The 18,730-nt window shown below is 50.6% G+C and overlaps 1 protein-coding gene across 1 annotated transcript in view; it reads left to right on the top strand.

Annotated features, from left to right (window-relative positions):
* Nucleotides 1–18,730, top strand: part of LOC108638975 (hydrocephalus-inducing protein-like) — a 62,586-nt gene that overhangs the window by 9,893 nt on the left and 33,963 nt on the right. Inside the window, exons 8-20 of the mRNA XM_029958175.1 lie at nucleotides 719–884; nucleotides 1,912–2,011; nucleotides 3,957–4,075; nucleotides 5,590–5,813; nucleotides 7,385–7,452; nucleotides 9,327–9,568; nucleotides 10,378–10,478; nucleotides 11,707–11,842; nucleotides 12,331–12,495; nucleotides 13,377–13,529; nucleotides 15,383–15,615; nucleotides 16,335–16,569; nucleotides 17,182–17,325. Of these exons, the coding sequence (XP_029814035.1) occupies nucleotides 719–884; nucleotides 1,912–2,011; nucleotides 3,957–4,075; nucleotides 5,590–5,813; nucleotides 7,385–7,452; nucleotides 9,327–9,568; nucleotides 10,378–10,478; nucleotides 11,707–11,842; nucleotides 12,331–12,495; nucleotides 13,377–13,529; nucleotides 15,383–15,615; nucleotides 16,335–16,569; nucleotides 17,182–17,325 (2,086 nt within the window). The remainder of the gene's footprint in view (nucleotides 1–718; nucleotides 885–1,911; nucleotides 2,012–3,956; nucleotides 4,076–5,589; nucleotides 5,814–7,384; nucleotides 7,453–9,326; nucleotides 9,569–10,377; nucleotides 10,479–11,706; nucleotides 11,843–12,330; nucleotides 12,496–13,376; nucleotides 13,530–15,382; nucleotides 15,616–16,334; nucleotides 16,570–17,181; nucleotides 17,326–18,730) is intronic.

Below are 18,730 nucleotides of genomic sequence, written 5' to 3'. Positions count from 1 at the left end.
GATTTCTGCTGCAGCTACCAAGTAATGGAGAGATTAACTGTGCCAAAGGTCTGCAGAAAAGGCCAAAAGGAGGAAAAAAGAAGGTGGTTCAAGGCTAGATGCCCCCCTCTCAGGGCCTCTGTTTTCATGCATATAAAACCTTTAATGTCACTGAAGAGATGCCATGCCTGAATTCATCAATTGGCTTTGAAAGTGCTCTGGGATGCTCTGGTGGAAGGCAGTGTAGGGAACAGGGCACACAGGGTTAGCTTATCCCTGCAGGTCCAAAAGGGAAGAAGCCAAGAGTGATGCTGGTAACCTGCAGCTGAGAGCCAGCTTCTTCTCCCCTTGCCAGGGAAGCCCTGCAGGCAGTGAGGGGGCTCCTTGATCTTTATCTGTTTCCCCCAAGCAACTCTGTGGTAGGAAGAGTCAGTTGAGGTCACTGGTGGGTTCTCCGTCAGTTTTGGCAGTGGCTTTGAGCCAGGAGGTTCTCTTGAGAGCTGCTGGCTTTTAAAACCTCTCCCGAACTTGTAACTGTGCGGTAAAAGCACATGCCCTGTGAGCGACCAACCAGTGATCCTCTGAGCCCTTTGGGAGCCCGTGGCTCGGGCTCAGCCCCTTGCTGTGGAGCTGCTGCTGCTCCTCCCTGAGTGCTTTCTGCTTCTGCACTTACACTCAGCTCTGCAAATCAGTGGCTTATTAAATGACCTGCTGCATTTGTTTCTCCCTGTGGCTGCAGGCTGTGTCACAATCTGTCTCGGCCACCCCAGGAGATAGCAAAGGCTCTTGTGATGAAGCGCTATGAGGAGCTTGACCTGTACGACCGTGAGTTGGAGAAGGAGACAGCAAAGATTCAAGCAGACCCCATGCTGTTCTCAGATGATGTTTTCACCATTGAGCCCTTGGTAAGTGATAGCTGAGAACCTCCTCCTCCTCCCCCTCCCTGAATGAGGTCACTCGGCAGATCCCCACCTCAGCTGGCTTGATGTGCCCCAAGAGAAGACATGAGGTTTCTGGCGAGGCTGGAGAGCTTGTTGCAAAAAGCATTGCTACCCTGTGGGCTCCTGGCAGGCAGCAGGAACCTGCCTAAAGCTGAGCTCTGCTGCAAGGGCTCGACATCAAGGGAGCTTGGTGCGTGTCCTTGCAGTGCATGTCCAGAGGGGTTGGTTACTGTAGGAAGGGGCACAGCTTACATGTGATGGATGTGTGGGGCTTCCCAGAGGGTGTTGGAGCACTGTCAGTTCATAGATTGACCTGAAGCGAAAAGGAGGCCAAATTCAGCCCAAGGTCATGGAAATGCCAATCCCTCCCTGTAACCAGGACTTACAGCATGTCTGAGTCTCCCTTCTAGTGTCATCTGGGAGCCTGGACACAAGACTTGGAAATGGACTTTTTGAGTTCTATTGCACACAGGGACAGAAAATCTTTTTCTGTTTCTGCAAGCAAACCCCCATGTCCTTCCATCAACCAGAGCCCTGAGTATGAGTATTGGCACAGCGTGAGATGAGGAATCCCTGCTGTCTGCACAGTGCAAAATCCCTCCTTGTCTTGGAGTAAACCCTACAAGAATCCCAGCCTCTGCTTTCTTTTAAAACAAGTTAAACTAAGTTTTTTCTTTCCAAGGAAGGGCATCATGTTCTCTTCTTGGTTACTCCTATAGCCCATCTAAGGCCAAGAGCCACCAGTGTCAGCACAACAGCAGTTTCACACCACTGTAGCTGACAGCAGCACGATGTAACCAAGCGCTTGTGTCAGAGCAGTAGGAATATTGTAGCGTGGGGGCTGATCAGCTGAGCATTAAGAACATCCTGCGGTTGTGTTGAGCTGTTTTTGGAGTGTTGTTCACTCCTTGCTCTAAGTAAAGGCTTACAGATTGAAAAGAAGAAATGTGATACTGGAAGGTAAATGATTTGCTGTCTCTTTCTGTTTTAGGAGGGAGAGGTTGGGCCACATTGTTCAGCTGAAATCAAGGTGTTCTTTAAACCCCGAGAAGCCCAAGTCTATAGAAAAGTGGCCTACTGTTCCATCTCAGGTACGGCTCCTTCTCCTCTTTCTCTCACCCACAGTGAAGGGGAGGTGCAAATACTCTTCCAGCCCACTGGGCTCCCGTGGAAGTGCTGGGAAGGGTCCAAGGTCAGCAGGGCAGCGCTGGCTCATGTCCACTGTCCCTGCGGCTTCCTGGTGGTCTCCCATGCAAGGCCAGGGCTCAGGACACTGATCCCAGAACAATCCAAGCAGTGCATGGATAAGCTTTCATGCCATGGGTTTGCCAGTACTTCCTCAAAGGCCAAAGAGCTACACAGTAGAACAGCTTTAGGGCACGGGCACTAAGCCCCTCTAGAGCACTGACCCCCAGGATGGCTCCTCATGACATGGATCCATCATCAGGCGGTAGGAGCTGAGGTAGAAATGTGCTCCCTGAGCCTGGATCACCTCCCACTGCCCAGACAATGGCAGACCAGAGGTGGCTGAGCCCTACTGAGCCCAGGCTGTCTGCAGAAGGACCACCCCTGGCCAGCACCTACTTCTCTACCTGCGTGGGAATTGTCACCTTCTGGCTCTCAGGCTGAGGTGTGTCCAGGTGGTGGCCACTGGGCTTGCTGTGCTCAGCTTCCAGGAGTGCTGTCAAGTCCTTTTCTGGGAGCATTTATCATTGCCCCCCCACCCCGAGTCACCCCCTCACTGAGGTGGTGACTTTGTTGTGCCCACACAGGGCAGGGAACACTCACAGGGCACAGCGTGGTTCAGGTTCCCCTGTCCTTCCCCCCTGTCTCTGCATGGTGCTGCTTAGTGTTTTTCACCTTAAAGTGGGAGATGGCTGTCAGGTTTCCATCTAGGGAATACTCTGGGTTTGCCCATCTATGAGAAAGAGGTGGGAGGCCCATGGCCCTCCAGCAGCCAGGCTCCCATTCTGGAGGGTGCTGCAATCCCTAACCCAGCAACTCTGTTGCCTTCCTTCCTGCTCCAAGCTGATGGATACAAATGTCATGAAACAGCTTTTTATTTAGACAGTAGTTGTGCAGGGATAACTCAACAAATGCCATCTACAGTAATTACTCAGGGCTCATGCTAACAAACTCTCTTCCTGCCCACCAACTGCCATTGTTAGAGCTGTGGAAGGAAAGCATGGATTTAAAAAGCTGCTCCCAAGGCATTCCTTATGATGTCGTGCATCATGTGAAACTGTGCATCTCTGTTTGTTGACATGGCCAGATGAGAATCATGTTCCAAACCAGTCACCAAACACAGGGGCATTCTGTGAACAAGATGCTGAGTGTCAGAAAGCAGCGGAAGCTGAAGACTTTGGCAACAAAGTCCTGTGCTGTTGGGCCACTGCCCCCCAGTTTAGTTGGAAGTCAGGCAGCAATGCCCAACTCTTTGCAAGATTTATCCCTTCACTGAATGGATTTCAAAGCTCCTCCAAGTGCATGGGAAGGAAATCAGAATCATGGAATGATAAGGGCTTGGAATGGCCCTTAAAGATCATCTAGTCCCAAACCCCCTGCCATGGGCAGGGACACCTTCCACTAGCCCAGGTTGCTCAGAGCCCCATCCAACCTGACCTTGAACACTGCCAGGGACAGGGCAGCCACAACTTCCCTGGGCAACCTGTGCCAGGGTCTCACCACCCTCACAGGGAAGAATTTCTTTTTTATATATAACCTAAAATTCCCCTCTATCAATTTGTCTCCATTACTCCTTGTCCTATCACTACAGAAATCATGTTTTAAACTCGGCATCGCATTTTCAGGGTGCAAACTGGTGGCTAAACAGGAAACAAGCCCAAGGGGTGGGTTAGAAATTGGAAACCAGCCCCAGGGCATATCTCCTGAGGGAGAGAAGGGTCCATTTCTTCCCCTGGAGCATCAGGAGCTGGTCTCACCCATCTCAGAGTCAGGGACTAGCACTGAGGCAGCCTGGAAAAAGCAGGATAAGAGAGTAAGAATTACTCTACTGAAATGGAAATCTCTCCCCAGGCCGTGAGAGCAGGCTGCCCCTGTGCCTCACAGGGGAAGGCCTCGGGCCCTGCCTCCAACTCAACTCTGAGGAACTGGACATGGGGAAAGTTTTGGTTGGAAAAACCTACAGCTATGAGGTGAGCAACAGGGGCTGGGGTGGATCCTGATGGCTCCTGGGGCAGAGGGGAGCCTGGTGGACCTCTGGAATTTCTGGCAACTTGGGCAGTTGTGAGCAGGGAATATTTGACATACTAGTCAAATCTGGGGGGTTTCACAGAATCTGGATCCTTTTCCGGGGTCTGAAAGGTGTTGTCTGTTGTTCATGAAGCCCCAATTCCTGCTTTTTGGCAACCTCCCTTGGAGATCAGCTGGGATGCTTTCTGCAAAACAACCCCTCAACACATGAAAGCAACACTGGGTCAAAAAGCTGAAGTGTTCAGAGGCTTCTGTTTCAGCCTCAGACTCAAGGCACCTTTGTGCTCAGGCTGTTCAAGAGCAGCTGGAACAAACTGGCTGCGTTTGAGCTCGAGTCCACTGCAAGAGAGAGCAACTGAAAAAGGTGGAAAATGAGGCACTACATCATGCCAGACACTTCCAAAAGCTTTGCCATGACAGGAAAGGACACACTGAGTTGTTTTCTTCCCAAAAGATTGTGCTCTTTCCGCCTTTTTGATGCTGATACTTTATTGTTCCTATCAATATACTAATTTCATTACATGAGAAAAGGTGAATGAGTAGATGATACTGTTAGTGCTGTCCTAAGCAGCTACACTGCAGGTAAACCTCAGCTCAGCCTGGGATCCCCAAGTGCAATTTGTAACACAGGTAACACACGAGAGGAGAGTAGTTTTCAAGTTTCAAGGCAGAGGTTGAATACGGGAATATTTTCAACAGCAGCTGCAAAGCTACAAAATGAGGGACATCCTTCTGCTTCTGCCTCAACTGTTCTGACAGGTTTTGCCAGGCTAACAACTGGGGAAAGAATTCCAAAGCAGATGGATAAATCCATGGCAATGGCAGGGTTTCCCCATGGCTGTGTAGAGATGTGAGAGAGCAACTCTTTAGAATAGGTGGAGCTGCTGTGCACCTCACATTCATCCTTTCTTGAGATGTTTGGCTGAGCAAGGTCTAAGAAACTATCAGATTAAATGAAAAATACAATAACCCAAACAATCTACCCTAGCAGAGCTGGGGAGAGCTTCTGAAGTTGGTGATAGCACCGTTCTGAGATGTCTTCTACACGCAATAAACTGGTTGGCTGCCATGGAAGCTGAATGTGTGCTGCCCTTGGCAGGGTTGGGCACCCCTGGAGCAGCAGCAGCTCTGTGGGGATTCACTGCGTGGCTGCAACTGCCCCACGTTGCTCCTCAGGCCAGGTCTGAATGAACTTGGTGATGCTGGGCCAGGAGAGAACCGCTCCGTGTCCCTGGGATAACCCAGGAGTGACTCTGCTTATGTGAAGTTATCGCTGCTTTGCATGAAAACCCAAAGGCAGAACTTGTCCTGTTGTACTTTTTTGGCTTCTGCCACGTAGCAGCACATGGCCTCTTTTGCCTTTCCAGGGGTTAATCGTTTAGTAGAAAGCAACTCAGCCTTCTGCAAGAAAGGAAGATTGCTCATGTATTTCCATTTTGCTTTCTTGCTGCTGCAGGCAATGTTGGTTAACAAAGGAGCTATTGATGCTCCCTTTGAGCTCATCCCTCCAACCACAGCCCACGGCTCCTGGTTCACCTTTCGGCCCCAGCAGGGCATCATTCCACCCAGTGGGCTCCAGCCCATCCAGATCTCCTTCAGTTCCAGCACCCTGGGGGAGTTCGAGGTAGAATTCCATTTCAACGTGACAGAATCCCCTAAGCCTGTGACCTTGACTATCAGGTGAGGAGGGCTCTGGGAGCTTGGTGGGCACGTCTGTAGCTGTCTCTGGGTAATCATCTCTCACCTGCCTCATTTGGTGGTGGAGCAGAGAAAAAAGGTGTTGCCTGAGGTCTTAGTCTTGGCTCTGATGTTGGCATCCCCTCAGTGTGGGGATGCCTTCTGCCCAGTGCAGGTACCCTGGAGTGACTCCTTCCTGCAGGGACCTCCCTCCGCCTTGGCCATGGCAGGCAGTGGGAAAGCATCAGCTTTGGGCAGCTGCTGGTCTGGGATGTCCCCTCTGAACACCCAGCAAGGGCCCCAGGGCTTTGGAGATGGGCCAGCCTGGGTGATTCTGCAGCCAGAAGAAGTGGTTCTAAAGTCCTCTGTTAATGATCTGTGCCAAAGGGGCAGCAGCAGCCTCACATCATCCCTCGTGCCCAGGCACAGGCACAGGCTGTGCTCCAGGCTCCTGTGCAGGGAGTGCTCTGGGGCCTCCTTTCCACAGCAGGAAGGGACTGGGGTGGGAGATGGGGAGCTCTGCAGCAGCAGGGACTGTCACAAGGACTTGGGCATCCTCCCATGGGCTGGTGCCATTGCAAAAGATAATCCTCGCCCAGCCAAGGGGAGAAGGGGTGATGAAGGAGAGGCAAAGCTCCCTTCTCAGCACCACAGCAGCACGAGGGCTTGTCCCAGCTAGTCTGAACCACGGGCTGGTGGGGTAATGTGGTGCACGCAGGAAAGCTGATGCTGGGAGCTCTGGAGCTTTGGAGGTGGCTGTGTCTGGGCTGCTGTTGGGAGGCACTGAATCAAGGTAGTAAAGAAACAAAAGGAATCTGCAGTCCATTTTACCAAGAACATAAGGGAAATGTTGTAGACGACGGGATAAAGACACTTTTAGACCACAAAATTGATCAATAACTTATCCAACTTTATTGCTGCAGGCTCTGTGCTTATAAAGGTTACTAATCAGCCTCATACATATTACAAAAGCTAAGCTCATCATTGGCTTCTAATTACCTAAGTTATATTTGCGCAAATGCTGTTTCTTTCACATTCTGATGGTTACTTGTTTGCTATTTGCTCTGCTTTCCCATCCGCTTATATTACTCTTCTGTCACGTATACAGTTTCTCAGACACAGTGACCTTCTAATAGTTTTCTTTTACCGTGGGACCAGAGCTATAGCATCTCTCTCATGTCCTCTTTCTATCAACCATGTTTCTGTAAAACTCTCCACAGGGAAATGGATAAAACATAACAAAAAGGTTATTACTTTGCAAGAGAAAAGTAGTGAGTCAGTCTTTCTCCTAAGGCAAGGGCACAGAGCCATCTCTGGGTGTGTGTACAGAGTCCTCCATGGGGCCAGCAGCACCTCGGGGGCATGCCCTGCCTGCTGTGGTGCCCTAAGCCCCATCAGCAGCTGTTGGCCACCTCCTGTGCCCACGGACGCCGTGCTGAGCACAGGGTGCGGGGCTGGTTCGACACCCACGGGGCTCTGACACCAGCTTTGACCCACTTGAGCTGGAAGAACAGCTGAAGGCTTTGCAGTTCCCTTTAACCAAGCCGTTGCCTCCTCTGTCCTCGTCCTCACAGGGGCCACGTCACCGGACTGAGCCTGCATTTCAGCACAGGTGGCCTTGACTTCAATGACGTCTCCTTTGGTGAGTGTTCCCTGGGCTTGGACACAGCAGGAGGGATCTGTGCCTTGCCAAAATGGAGCACTTGAACAGAAGAGCATCTGTCACTTGTGTCCTTCCATGGCAGCCTGCAGGGTGTTAACTCCAGGGTTGCTGGTGGCATTTTGCCATCGTGAGATCCGAAAGGACCAAAGGAATAGAAAGTCAGTATTTTCTGGTGTCCCTCGTAGTCTCTTCTGCTCCAATCTCCCAGTCCTTGCCAGCAGAATGACCGTAAAAGTCCTCGTCCCAGGAGGGCCCAGGGGATAGGACTGCAGGAGAAGGAAGCTTAAGCCATGTACTTTTAGTGTGGGATGTTAATTAGTGGTGTGAGGGCACCTCATTATCCCTGAGCAGGTCAGATGCCCCAGCAATAGCTCTGCCTCAGGCACCTGTGTCCTCAGAGCCGTGGGCTTCTTCTTCTTCCCCAGCAGAGGCCCAACTCTGCTGACAGAGCTTTTGGCTGAACATCCAGAGTGTCACCATTGGAATGCAGGTTCTGGTTCTCCATCTCAGGCTCACAAAAGGCTTTCTACCGAGATGATCTACAGTTTAAATGTGAAATCAGTCGTGGATTGACTGAAGGGCCATTATCATTCTGCACCCAGGATGCCTCTGTGTTTTCATGCAGTTCATGGACTTTTCAAGAAAACTCATTACCTTTCCTGAGCTGCTTCCTCCCCTCCCTGTATCACTCCTGAGCCCTTTCTTAGTTTTCTTTTGAATAAATGAAACAACAGGAAAGGCAGCGGGCACAAATATGGTTCTCTTATAGGAGATTCATCCTGTTTACTCTGATTTCATTCCTAAGACCTCTTCAGCTGAAGGCAGCTGTTGTATCTTTGCTTCTTTTAACCGTGCTGCTGACTGTTGTCTGCATCTGGTGACCTTGGTCTCATTCCAGACTGGGACACCTGTGTTTGTCCTTTTTGTGCCCCTCCTGCCTCCCTGCTGGAGCCACTGCTGGAGCTGGGCAGTGGTCACTGTTGATGGGTACGGAGAAGCTCCCTGCTGTGCCTGCAGTTGGTTTTCCTCCCCATCTGGGTTCAAATGACGCTTGGTAAGCAGGCCCTGGGAGATGTCTCTTCCCCATAGAGCTGGCCAGCCAAGTCACATGTCCTCTGCAGAGCAGGCTGTGGGCTGGTGTCCTGGCTCTGCAGGACATCCCCACCAGGTGTGGCTGTATCCCTGGCTTTCCGTTACGGGAAGCAAGTCTCAGAGCCAAAGTGGTGTCACCTCTTGTGGGGAGCAATCCCAGCCAGTGTGCAGTGTGGCTGTGATGTCCTCATTTGCAAAGGTGAGACATGGTTCCTAATCACTGATCTCAGAGCAAGCCTCAGGTTTGCCTCCAGTGAAGTGGGCTGTGAGTTGTACGTGCTCAGTCTGGTTGCCTCAAGCCAGGAGGTACCTTAAGGATCCTGCCTAAAGAAACTGCATTGGGGTGCTTTGCATCATGTTCCAGTTCCCTGTTCCATCCTCCCTTTCTCTTGCTGTAGTTTTTCCTCAATGACAACTCAGTGCTTTTATATCTTGAAAATGGTGAGAGTGTTGGCAGTGTTAACAGGGAATTTTATGGCTTGAATTTTCAGAGTAAATGGTCAGTCTGGATGCACACTCATCAGTGTGTGGAAATAATTGATGATGCTGGTTTGGAGCAGTTAGAGAGATAGAAACTTGTGGTGTTCAGCAGGGCTAAGAGTGGGCATTTCCAAGGCAGCAACCTGGGATCAGTGTCCAAGTGATGATTAATTGCTCGCTGAGCTGCTCAATGAGCTGTACAGTTTCATCTTACCAGGATATTCACACCAGAAATCACGAGGTGCTTGGTGCCTACATGGTCATTTGTGTCATTTTCCTAGGCTTTCCTCAGACCTTGTCGTGCCGCCTGATCAACACCTCCGTGGTGCCCATCACCTTCCACCTTCGCATTCCTGAGGACGGCCAGGGACAGCCCAGCCTTAGGAGCTTTGATCAAGTGAAAGACAACGCTCACCCCTCCTGGGAAAAAGGCACATTGGCTCCATGTCACGAGAAGCCAGTGGAATTCACCATAAGACCCAGCACAGCGACCATCCCTTCCCAGGGATCCCAGGAGATCAGGGTATGGGAGGAGTCAGTAGGTGGGGCTGAAGCCTCACTGGGCTGCGGGAGGGCTTTAGTGCTGCTGGCTCTCGGCGTGTGCAAGGGAGGGATCTGCAGTGGTGTGGGAGGTGGGTTACGTGGAATGTTCCTGAAGGAGCACCATTTTGTCTCCAAAACCATAAGCTGAGATCACATGGTCAACAGAAGCCATTCGTGTGTTGGTTTTGAGCGTGACTTCTTTGACTGAGAACAGGCAGAGGAAGGATGAGGACAGAAGGTGGCTGTTAGAGAGATGCCACTGTATAAAGTAGTTTGCTTTTCTTCCTGGTCTCATTTCTCCTCTCCTGGGGAGCAGAATGAGTTGTGGTCACTGCAGGGATCCTCAGTAAGGAAAGAAAAAACTCGGCAACCATGAACTGCCCAGCATCTGCAGGAGCACACCTTGCCCTCAGCTTCGTGCTGAAAAGCTGAACTCATTCTGTCCAAGTCAACACATTTCCTTTGCATTACGTTATTGTAGTCAAATGAAAAATGGGCCCCTAATTTGAAGACAGTAGTGAGTAGAGCTTTAGTCTCATTATACATGATTATGTATAATGCTTTAATTTAGCCACCTCTGCCCTGACAGCTGCAAGGTGTGTTTAACAAATTCAGTATTGCCAGAAGGCTTATGTTACTCCCAGAGACTGTGCTCTAGGCATGGGCCAGCAGAAGAATTAAGGCCAAATCCTCCCTTCCCTTACTGCGAAACAAGAACTGAAGGAGACCACACGTGGGTAATGAGCTTTCGGGAGAAGGGAAGTATTTGCTGCTCTTCTCTTCCACCAGGTCACGCTGTGTTCCAATGATGTGGGACGATACGACTATGATATGGTGGTGGACGTGGATGGTTTTGGCAAGGAGGTGTTGGCTCTGCGCCTCAAAGCCAGGTACCAGTGCTCTCCTTGCAGCTGCTCGTCCTTCCCCGTGCACCCACCACCAGCACAGTGCCTTGCTCGGGGTTTGCTGGCTGCAGCTCCAGGAGAAAGCTTGCTTAATAAGCTGGTTCTGCCCAGCTAGGTAGGGGAAGAGCAGTGCTTGGAAAGCAGCCCGTGGTGAGAAGCACCCCTGCTCACAGCCAGGCATGGCCCTGGGCCTTTTTCTATGGGGAACAGGAATGACATTATTTATTGGCCTGGCTTTTGCTGCTTGAGGTGTAAAAAATTCCCCAAGGTCCTCCTGTCCTTTCTGCAAGAGGTGGGCTTGTGCTGGGTTCCAACCACACTGCAGCATTGGTTTGGGACACAGTGAGCAGTCTGCTGAGAGCTGGGGTCTGGCTCAGTTAACCGGGGCACATGGAAATGGAAAAGGGGCTCACAGCAGGAGTGGGAGGGGAAAGTAGTCCTTGATGTGGCAGGTGGGCTCAGGTTTCCCTGCTTCCCTCTGGCTCTTCTGAGCATTAACGTTCTCAGTTCTCAGACTTAACGCAGATGTTGTTGTTGCTGCAGCCAAATTCCCTCCTGTGGTGCTGCCATGGGTGTCAGTTTAATGACAAGAGGGATGCAGTTCCCTGGTGCCGTTCCCTCTCCCAGGCAGAGCCGTCCAGTCAGTGCCTGGGCTGCAGTTTTGTAACGCAAGTGCCAGTGGGGACAGACCTGGGACCTGTGGGGTGCAGCAGCAAGGGAGCTGTAGGAACTGGGAGGATGATCACCCACTCCCTAGGGCAGGTGGTGGCTCGTGCCCTCAGCACTAGGCAAACGGCTGAGTTTTCTGGCAGGGCAACAGCACCCTGGGAGAGAAGGGAGTTGTTTTTCCTTGAGCCTTGGCGAGCACTGACCCTCAATGGGAAGGCTCCTCCAGAGCTCACGGCTCACTGGGCCTGTTGGGGGAGTCCTTGCAAGCCTCCTTGGGCAAAGGAGGGGCTGAGGCAGCTGTGGGACAAGGCCCGTGCTCTGCCCGGGCACTTGGCAGCCTCTGCAGTGCTGAGTCTAAGGGTTTGCCCCTCCTTGACAAGACGTGTTTGAGTGGAAAGACGTGACAAGTGATTTATCTCTGTAGAGGTATTAAACGTCTGTTGGACAGTGAAAAATGTCTTATGCTCCATTCCATGCTCTGCGGGGTGAACGCTCTCCATTCTCTCAGTATCTCTCATTCCTTTGGGGTCATCTCTTTGCCCAGATGTGTCGTTCCTGAGCTGCGTTTGCTCACCTCCACCCTCGACTGTGGACCGTGCTCTGCAAAGGTCCCTTGCCAGAAGATGCTGATCCTTGTGAACCCGAGCCCCCTTCCAGGATGCTACAGAGTTCTCCCTCAGGTTTGGCATCTCATCCACCTCCTCCTCTCAAATACTACTGAGGGGTTTATTACGGACAAATGGGGTTTGGATAAGACCTTGCTGGTTTCTATTCAGACTTAAAGATGTGCTGAGAACAGGATTCTACCTGAATGTAAACTTTAGAAAGCGGTTAAATAGGAACCTACCTGAATATCAACTTCAGGAATCATTTTAACCTCTTCAGGAAGCAGTTTATATTCTAGTGTTTGGGGTGTTTTCTTGTGAGAGCTCTTAGAAGGTTGTGAAAAGCTGTTGCAAGGAGGCTGCCAGCACAGGAGTGGGTGTCTGTGGATGCAGCAGCTGTTGGACCCCCTGAGGATACTAAGCCCCAACAATTCTTGCATCTTTTTTTGTGCCTTTCAGCTTTTTCCTGGGGATTTTTAAAAAACGTGTGTGAGTTGCCATTGTGGTAGATGTTAAGGAGTTTAAAGGTGCCTCTGAAGTTGCACTTGATTCTGTCCCTCTAGAGACACCAAGAGGCCGCTGCTCTGTGGTACTCCAGCCCCAAGCCGTGTGGGATTATCCAGGGTCACAATGTGGTGGAGATCCCCATTACAGTTGAAGTCCAGGCGGTGGGTGCTCATTCCATCCCGGTGGATATCGCTGTGTTCGGGAAGGAGAGATCCCCACTGGTGAGTGCGAGGGGAGATGTGTGCCTTTGTGCAGCTCATCCTGGGGGGGGGTGGAGTGCACAGGGATTCTTCCAGGGAAAGCAGGGACTTGTCATATATGGCTGGTGTGGACAAGGACAGAATGCATTGGTGGCATAAGCAGTTTATGCTGCAAAAAGAGGAAGAGTGGAGTCCTCCTAGGGAGTAATCTCAGCATATAGTTCATCTAAGCTGAAATTGGGGATTATTTTATTTAATTAATCTTCCATTTAAAATGCTGGCAACTGTGGAAACATCTCTTTTAAAATGTCATCTCTCTGAACACAAAAGGAGGATTTCTGGGAATCTTCAGCTTTCTGTGTCAGAAGGGAAGGCTGATGTTTGAAAAGTGGTTGCAGGGAATTAAATTTATATTCAAACAAATGGAAATGATGATGCCAAATCCCCTGGATGGCACCAAACATCTCAAGCCGGGCCATTGCCATTGTGCATGTAAACCAGTCAACAGGAAGGCAAGGCAGTGCAGGCTGTGCAGGGGAGCCTGACTTTTAACAAAACGCTTGCTCATAACTATCAGGCTGCTTCCCTTAAAGAGCAGGGTTTCTTCCCACCAGAGTAACCAGCTGTTTAACTGTCAGACTGTTTTTAACTACAGATTTCTTGCAAAGCTTTTACCTTTGGGCCAACAGTTTACAGTTTGAACATTTCCCAGACTTTAATCTTTTTTAATTGGGAGGGGAATATGTCAAAGGTTTGCCTAAAAGGCCAGCATTTTATCTGGAGCATCACATCTGTCCCTAGAGAAGTGACTTGAGTGCGACTGAGCTGTTTAAGCTTTCTTAACTTTCCCTGTTGTGTGGGTTTGTTTTTTTTAAATCTCTCTTACCTGCTCCCTGAAACAGCAAATGCATTTAATGTGTACTGGAAAGACACCGCTTGTCTATGCAAGTGTGAATAAGATAAACTTCGGCAAGATCCAAGTGATACAGAACACTTCCCAAACTCTCCAGCTGTGCAATCTGGGTCTCATCCCTGCAGCCTTCAGAGCAGAGATCGTAAGTGTCTGTGGGACCATTTTCCAGGGAAACTCCCTGGTCAGCAGCAGCCCAGAACTTGGATTTTATATGTAAGGTTTCTATATCGCTCTGTGGGAGAGAGGAGACAAGAGATTCCATCCGAGGCAAGAGGAGCCTGGCTCTGCAGGTGGTTTTAGCTGGGACAACCTTCAGTGAAATAGTTTGCAGAGTTGTAGGGGCAGAAGCGAGTCTGGATTGTGGTTACAAGTTCTCCCTTTATTTTGTGGAAGGTATTTAGCAGTGCAAGTCACGTTTTTGGAGCTCTGAGATGAAGAGAAGCCTGTGGCCCTTTGCTCCTGAGAGGGCAAGGATTTCCCCATAGTTTCCTCATACCATCTACATTTGCTTTGTGCCAAAGTGCTGTTAATGGTAGAGACCAGGGCGTGAGGTCTGTCCTCAAGCTCTGGGTGGGGAGAGGAGTTTCCCCCTCCTGGGGGTCAGAGCAGCCGGGCTGTTGCACACAGATACAGCTGCGGAGGTTGTGCACCCCTGGAGCCTGTGGCCTCCATAGCGTTCCAGAGTATCTGGAGAGCAGCTGCAAAGAAAGGCTCTTTAATTCGTGGAGGCTGCACAGGGCAGAAGGAGCTGGGGCTGCTCCCCTGGCAGGAGAAGCTGAGCTGGTGCAGCAGAACTGGTGCAGCCAGCAGGGCTGGGCTGGCTGGCATGTGCTCCCTGCTGCAGAGGTGTCTGTGAGGGGCTTGGAAACAGGCTTGGGAGGAGGTTTGTTCTCCTCCATGCTGAGGAAGTTTGTTCTCCTTCATGCTGAGTGGGCTGGGCTGCTGGAGCTGGTTGAAAGCAGCCCCGACACGGTGGGCATGGTTGTGTCTGTGGATAAAGCATCAGGCGGTGGGGGAGAGTCCAGGCTCAGTCTCCTGGGCCAAGGAGGAGGAGGGTGAGTTTTCCACTTGCTACTTTCCCAGGTATCTGAGGAGTAAATGTAACCTCCAAGTGAGGGATTTCCAGGGCAGCTTTCTTCAACTCCACAATGAAATTCTGCTCTCCACCCCTGCAGAGAGCAAGCCACCTCAGATGGGTGGTGCTGGCATGTAAATGATAGTTTTTGCATGCTCATACCAGGCCGGGACCTGCCGAGCCCTGTCTGTACAGCTGTCCCAGTGGAAGGCCTTGCCTCCCTCCCCAGGGCAGCTTACAGCTTTCTTACCCCACCCCGTCCATGAGAAAGCAGAGGACCAGAGTGCTTGGGAAGGCTGGGCCATGCCCACAGAGCAGTTTTCTTTCTGCTTCCTGTTTTCCTGCCCTGCTATAACCATTTAGAGCTGACTTTTCCAAAGCAGAGGGCTCTGGGGCACCTCTTGGCAGCTGATGATCAGTGGGAAGCCAGGGCTTTGGTCCTTCAGGGGCAAGGACTTTGGTGCTGGGCTTTTGCTCAAGCGGTTTTGCAGAGTTAGTCTTCAGGCTCTCAGTGGTATCCTCCAGCTGTGTGGCTGCTGTGGTGGGATTTGAGCAGCCGTGGCTTTCTGTAGCCTTGAGCCTTTGTGAAAACCCAGCTCTGTTGTGGGGAAGCCAGGAGAGAGAAAGTAGCTTCCCTTGGCATACACTCCAAGAAAAGATTGGAGGGGGAATAACCTTCTCCTGAGGAGGAGCATCCCTTGGGTTGGGCAAAACTTAAAAGTCTGTTAAAATGGATTAAAAGAGGGTAAAATACAGGTTGTATAAGCTCTGCTCTTGCCCAGACACAGTAGCTTAGATTTAGGGAAATGAAGGCTTTACAATTTTTATCCTCCTCTCTGTAGTCGTTCCTTTTCTCACACCCCACAAGTCACCAGGGTCCATGGTTTCCACCCTAAATGCATGTTTGGCTTGTCTTACAGGGTGGCAAATGCTGGAGTATTGAACCCAGGGAAGGAGTGGTCCCTGCCAAGGCTGAGGTTCCTGTGGTTGTCATGGCAAACCTGGGTGACACAGGGAGATTTGAGGACAGCATGAAGCTGTTTGTTGAGAACAGCCTTACCAGTGTCATCCCCATCCAGGCTGTGGGCACTGGCACCACAATTGCCATTGACAAACCGTTTGCTCCGGAGCTGAATTTGGAACCCCAGTTCAAGTAAGAGATCTCTTAACTCCTACTTCTCCTCTTGGCTCAGCAAGGAGCAGTTATGCTGTAGGCTTTCAGGCTAAATCTTCTACAGTGCTCCAGGCCCTGGCTCTGTTTCCCTGAAGCCAGAGCTTCCTTTAGAAACATGTTGTTATGCTCAGGTTCCTTAAATTATTAGAGAGACGCCTCTGCCCGAATTAAGGGGCAAATGAGACCATATTCCAAAGTCAGTAGTACGGATTTTTATTTAACAGTAAATGTGAGGTAGAGAGAGACAGAGAGAAATGGGGAAAAGAGAGAAAGGGGGAGACAAAGAGAATGACAAAGGGACAGATTAAGTAGAGAAAATATCACCTCTGCATGGATTCCATTGACATCCCATTGATTCTCTTCTTGTGGCCTTCTTGGAGGTGAAGTGTTCTCAAAGTGATGGTTTCAGTCTGGATCCATTAGGGGAAGCCCAGAATGGTGAGGGAAAAAGCCCACGGTGATGAAGGAAGTCCCTTGTGGTGAGGGAAGCTGTGGAAATACTACATTATCAGTATAAACCGATTTCTCTTTGCAACAACAACATCAGAAAGGCATCAGACATTATTTCTGGTCCACGTTAAGAGCGGGAAACGAGGACGGTCTCCAAGCTGTTAACATCTCAGATTGCTTGCTGAGAGCACTTGACTGCAGGGAAATAGCAGCTCCCATGACCTTTTCCATCTCTGCTTCTCCTCCAGCCTCGTTCCCTGCATTTTCCGGTTCAACGTGACAAACAAGGGGCAGCAGTTCCAGCGGCTGTACTGGGGCACCTTTCGACAGCGTCATCCTCTCCCTGCCCTCAGTGTCACCAAGGGCAGAAACGCTTCCCAGAGACCCACCCCCCCCGTATTTAAGCTGCAGCCACGGGGGATGTATCTGCAGCCAGGCGAGACTATGGAGCTGATGCTGGAAGGCTTCTCCAGCACTGTCCAGGTGAGATCCCTGCCGAGGGCCGAGCCTTCCCCATCAAGTCCCCTCCAGTGGGGCTTCTCCTGCAGCCCCTTGACATTTGCCTGGGAAAATGAGCAAGGGCCTTCAAGACAGTGTTTAAGGCTGCAGGTTTCCATGGCAGCACTGGTGGCTTTCTTTGCTGGTCACCATCAGTTGCTAAGGCTTTTTTGTGATTCCATAGCTACCAAACCGCAATGCTGATCCCAAAATACGGGCTGAAGGAAGTATTGCTCTGTCGGGGCAAACAGGAGTGTCACCTGCTGAGGCACAAAGGAAGGGCAGAGAAAATAGGTTACACTTAAAGCAGGAGCCCAAGCAGAAAGTGAATTAAACAAGTGTCAGGTGGTTTCTCTAGGGTAAGCAGGGGGTAAAAGAGAAGCCCTGTGAAGGGAGGAAGTGTCTCACAAGTGCCTTTTGTGGCTGTTGGGGTGCAGTTAGGGCCATTGGAGCGCAGAAGAAATAGGCTGCAGCAGCACAGGAAGAAAAGGGGGCAGTGTCTGTAACTTTGTGGCCCGTGGGGGGTAAGGAGCCAACGCAGGGCATTTGCTGGACACCCTGCCAGCACCACTGGTGACAAGTGACTCTTGCATGCAGGAAGTGGAGGAGAAGCTGGTGTGTGAGGCAGCCGTGGGGCCAGAGATAACAAAGAAAGAGATAATCAAGACAAAGGTCACCTGCAAGTTCATTTCTCCCACGGTGCAAATATCATCCAGAGCAATCACTTTCTGTGTGGAGAAGGTAAGTCTCTGGATTGCATCCTGGCATTTACTGCATGGCTCAGTGAGAGAGCTCATGGGGGGGTGTGTGCTTGTGTTAACAGCCCTCTTTACCCTTCTGAGGCACTTTGTAAAGTAAGTGAGGATGTTTTTAGAGATGAGACTAGTTTTTAACTTCCTTAAAGTAGAATTGCAGCTACAGCTGCACTGCTGAGGGGGACTGGGGCCACCTGGGGAGAAATGCCAGTTTCTGTGCACACTGTCAAGGGAGGTTTTTGAGGATCCTCCAATGCACGGTGATGTCTGAACACCAGTGCTGTAGGGAAGCTGGGAAAACCAGAGATTCCTGTGAATTCCTCAGGCTGATGAGGAAAAACCTGTCATCTGCTGTGTGTCTTTGCCTTCTCTGCTGTTGGTATGGATGCTCTATGGTATAGCTCTATGGTACAGCTCTGTGCATTTCCCCAAGCCTCACCTGCTTCTAAGGACTCACACACGTCCTGCAGCTGCAGTGATGATGCCACCGAGGCAAAGCAGGTGCCCTTTAGTCTCTGGATCCCAACTTCTGCATTATCATTCCCACAAGGTGTCTGGAAAGGATGTTGCATTATTTAGTTTCTGTGGTTTTGGGTCTCTCCTCAGGTTCCCAGGCTTCCATGGAAGCACTGAATTCTGGGAACAGGCAGTTTGAATGTAACGAGAAGCTTTTCAGCTCTCTCTGATGCCTGCCTGTGCTCTGCTTGATGCCACACTGATTTATGGAGTGCTCTGGCACTGCAACTGTTTGATATCAATACATCCAGAACTAGTTTCCCAAACTCTGTCTGGTTTCTCTGCACCATGCAAGAAGCCCACCACAATGCACAAACAAGAAGAAGGAGCTTAGGCTGATCATAGCTCTGAGGTTATAGACATCATGTGCCTGTAGCAGAGGCAGCAGGACGCACAATGCAGAGGGACTGTTGAGGTTTTTGGCTGGCCACATGTTCATGGAATGTTCAAAGTTGACCTTGGGCTGCTGCAGGATCCCCACCCTGAGCCAAATCCCGCTTGCTTTTCTCTTCTGGCTGGCATCACTGCTTCTAGGAGGCTGCTGGAGCCAATAAGGCTGTGAGAAATGACTGTATATGAGGGAAGATCATCTTGTGTTGTTCTGCCCAAGAGAGGAGACAAACGTTCTGGGGTCACTTTCTGCCTTTGATCTTGTTCAAGCAGCTGCCTCCTCTCAGGGGCCTATTCCTTCCTCTGTACATGGGAGCGTTTCCTTGTCTGCCAGGGGAGGCTGTAATTTCCAAACATGAAAAGAATCAGCTCTAGAGAAAAATGTCCTGGAAGGTTTAGAATCAAAGAAAAAGAGTAAATAGAGATATATGCACTTCTGAGGTTGAAAAATGTGAAATGCATTGGAAGGGGAAGGAGGTCTGTGG

The sequence above is a fragment of the Manacus vitellinus genome, unplaced genomic scaffold (assembly GCF_001715985.3).
Source record: "Manacus vitellinus isolate BGI_N305 unplaced genomic scaffold, ASM171598v3 scaffold_146_pilon, whole genome shotgun sequence".
Taxonomy (NCBI): domain Eukaryota; kingdom Metazoa; phylum Chordata; class Aves; order Passeriformes; family Pipridae; genus Manacus; species Manacus vitellinus.
This window is presented reverse-complemented; position numbering and strand designations above follow the sequence as displayed.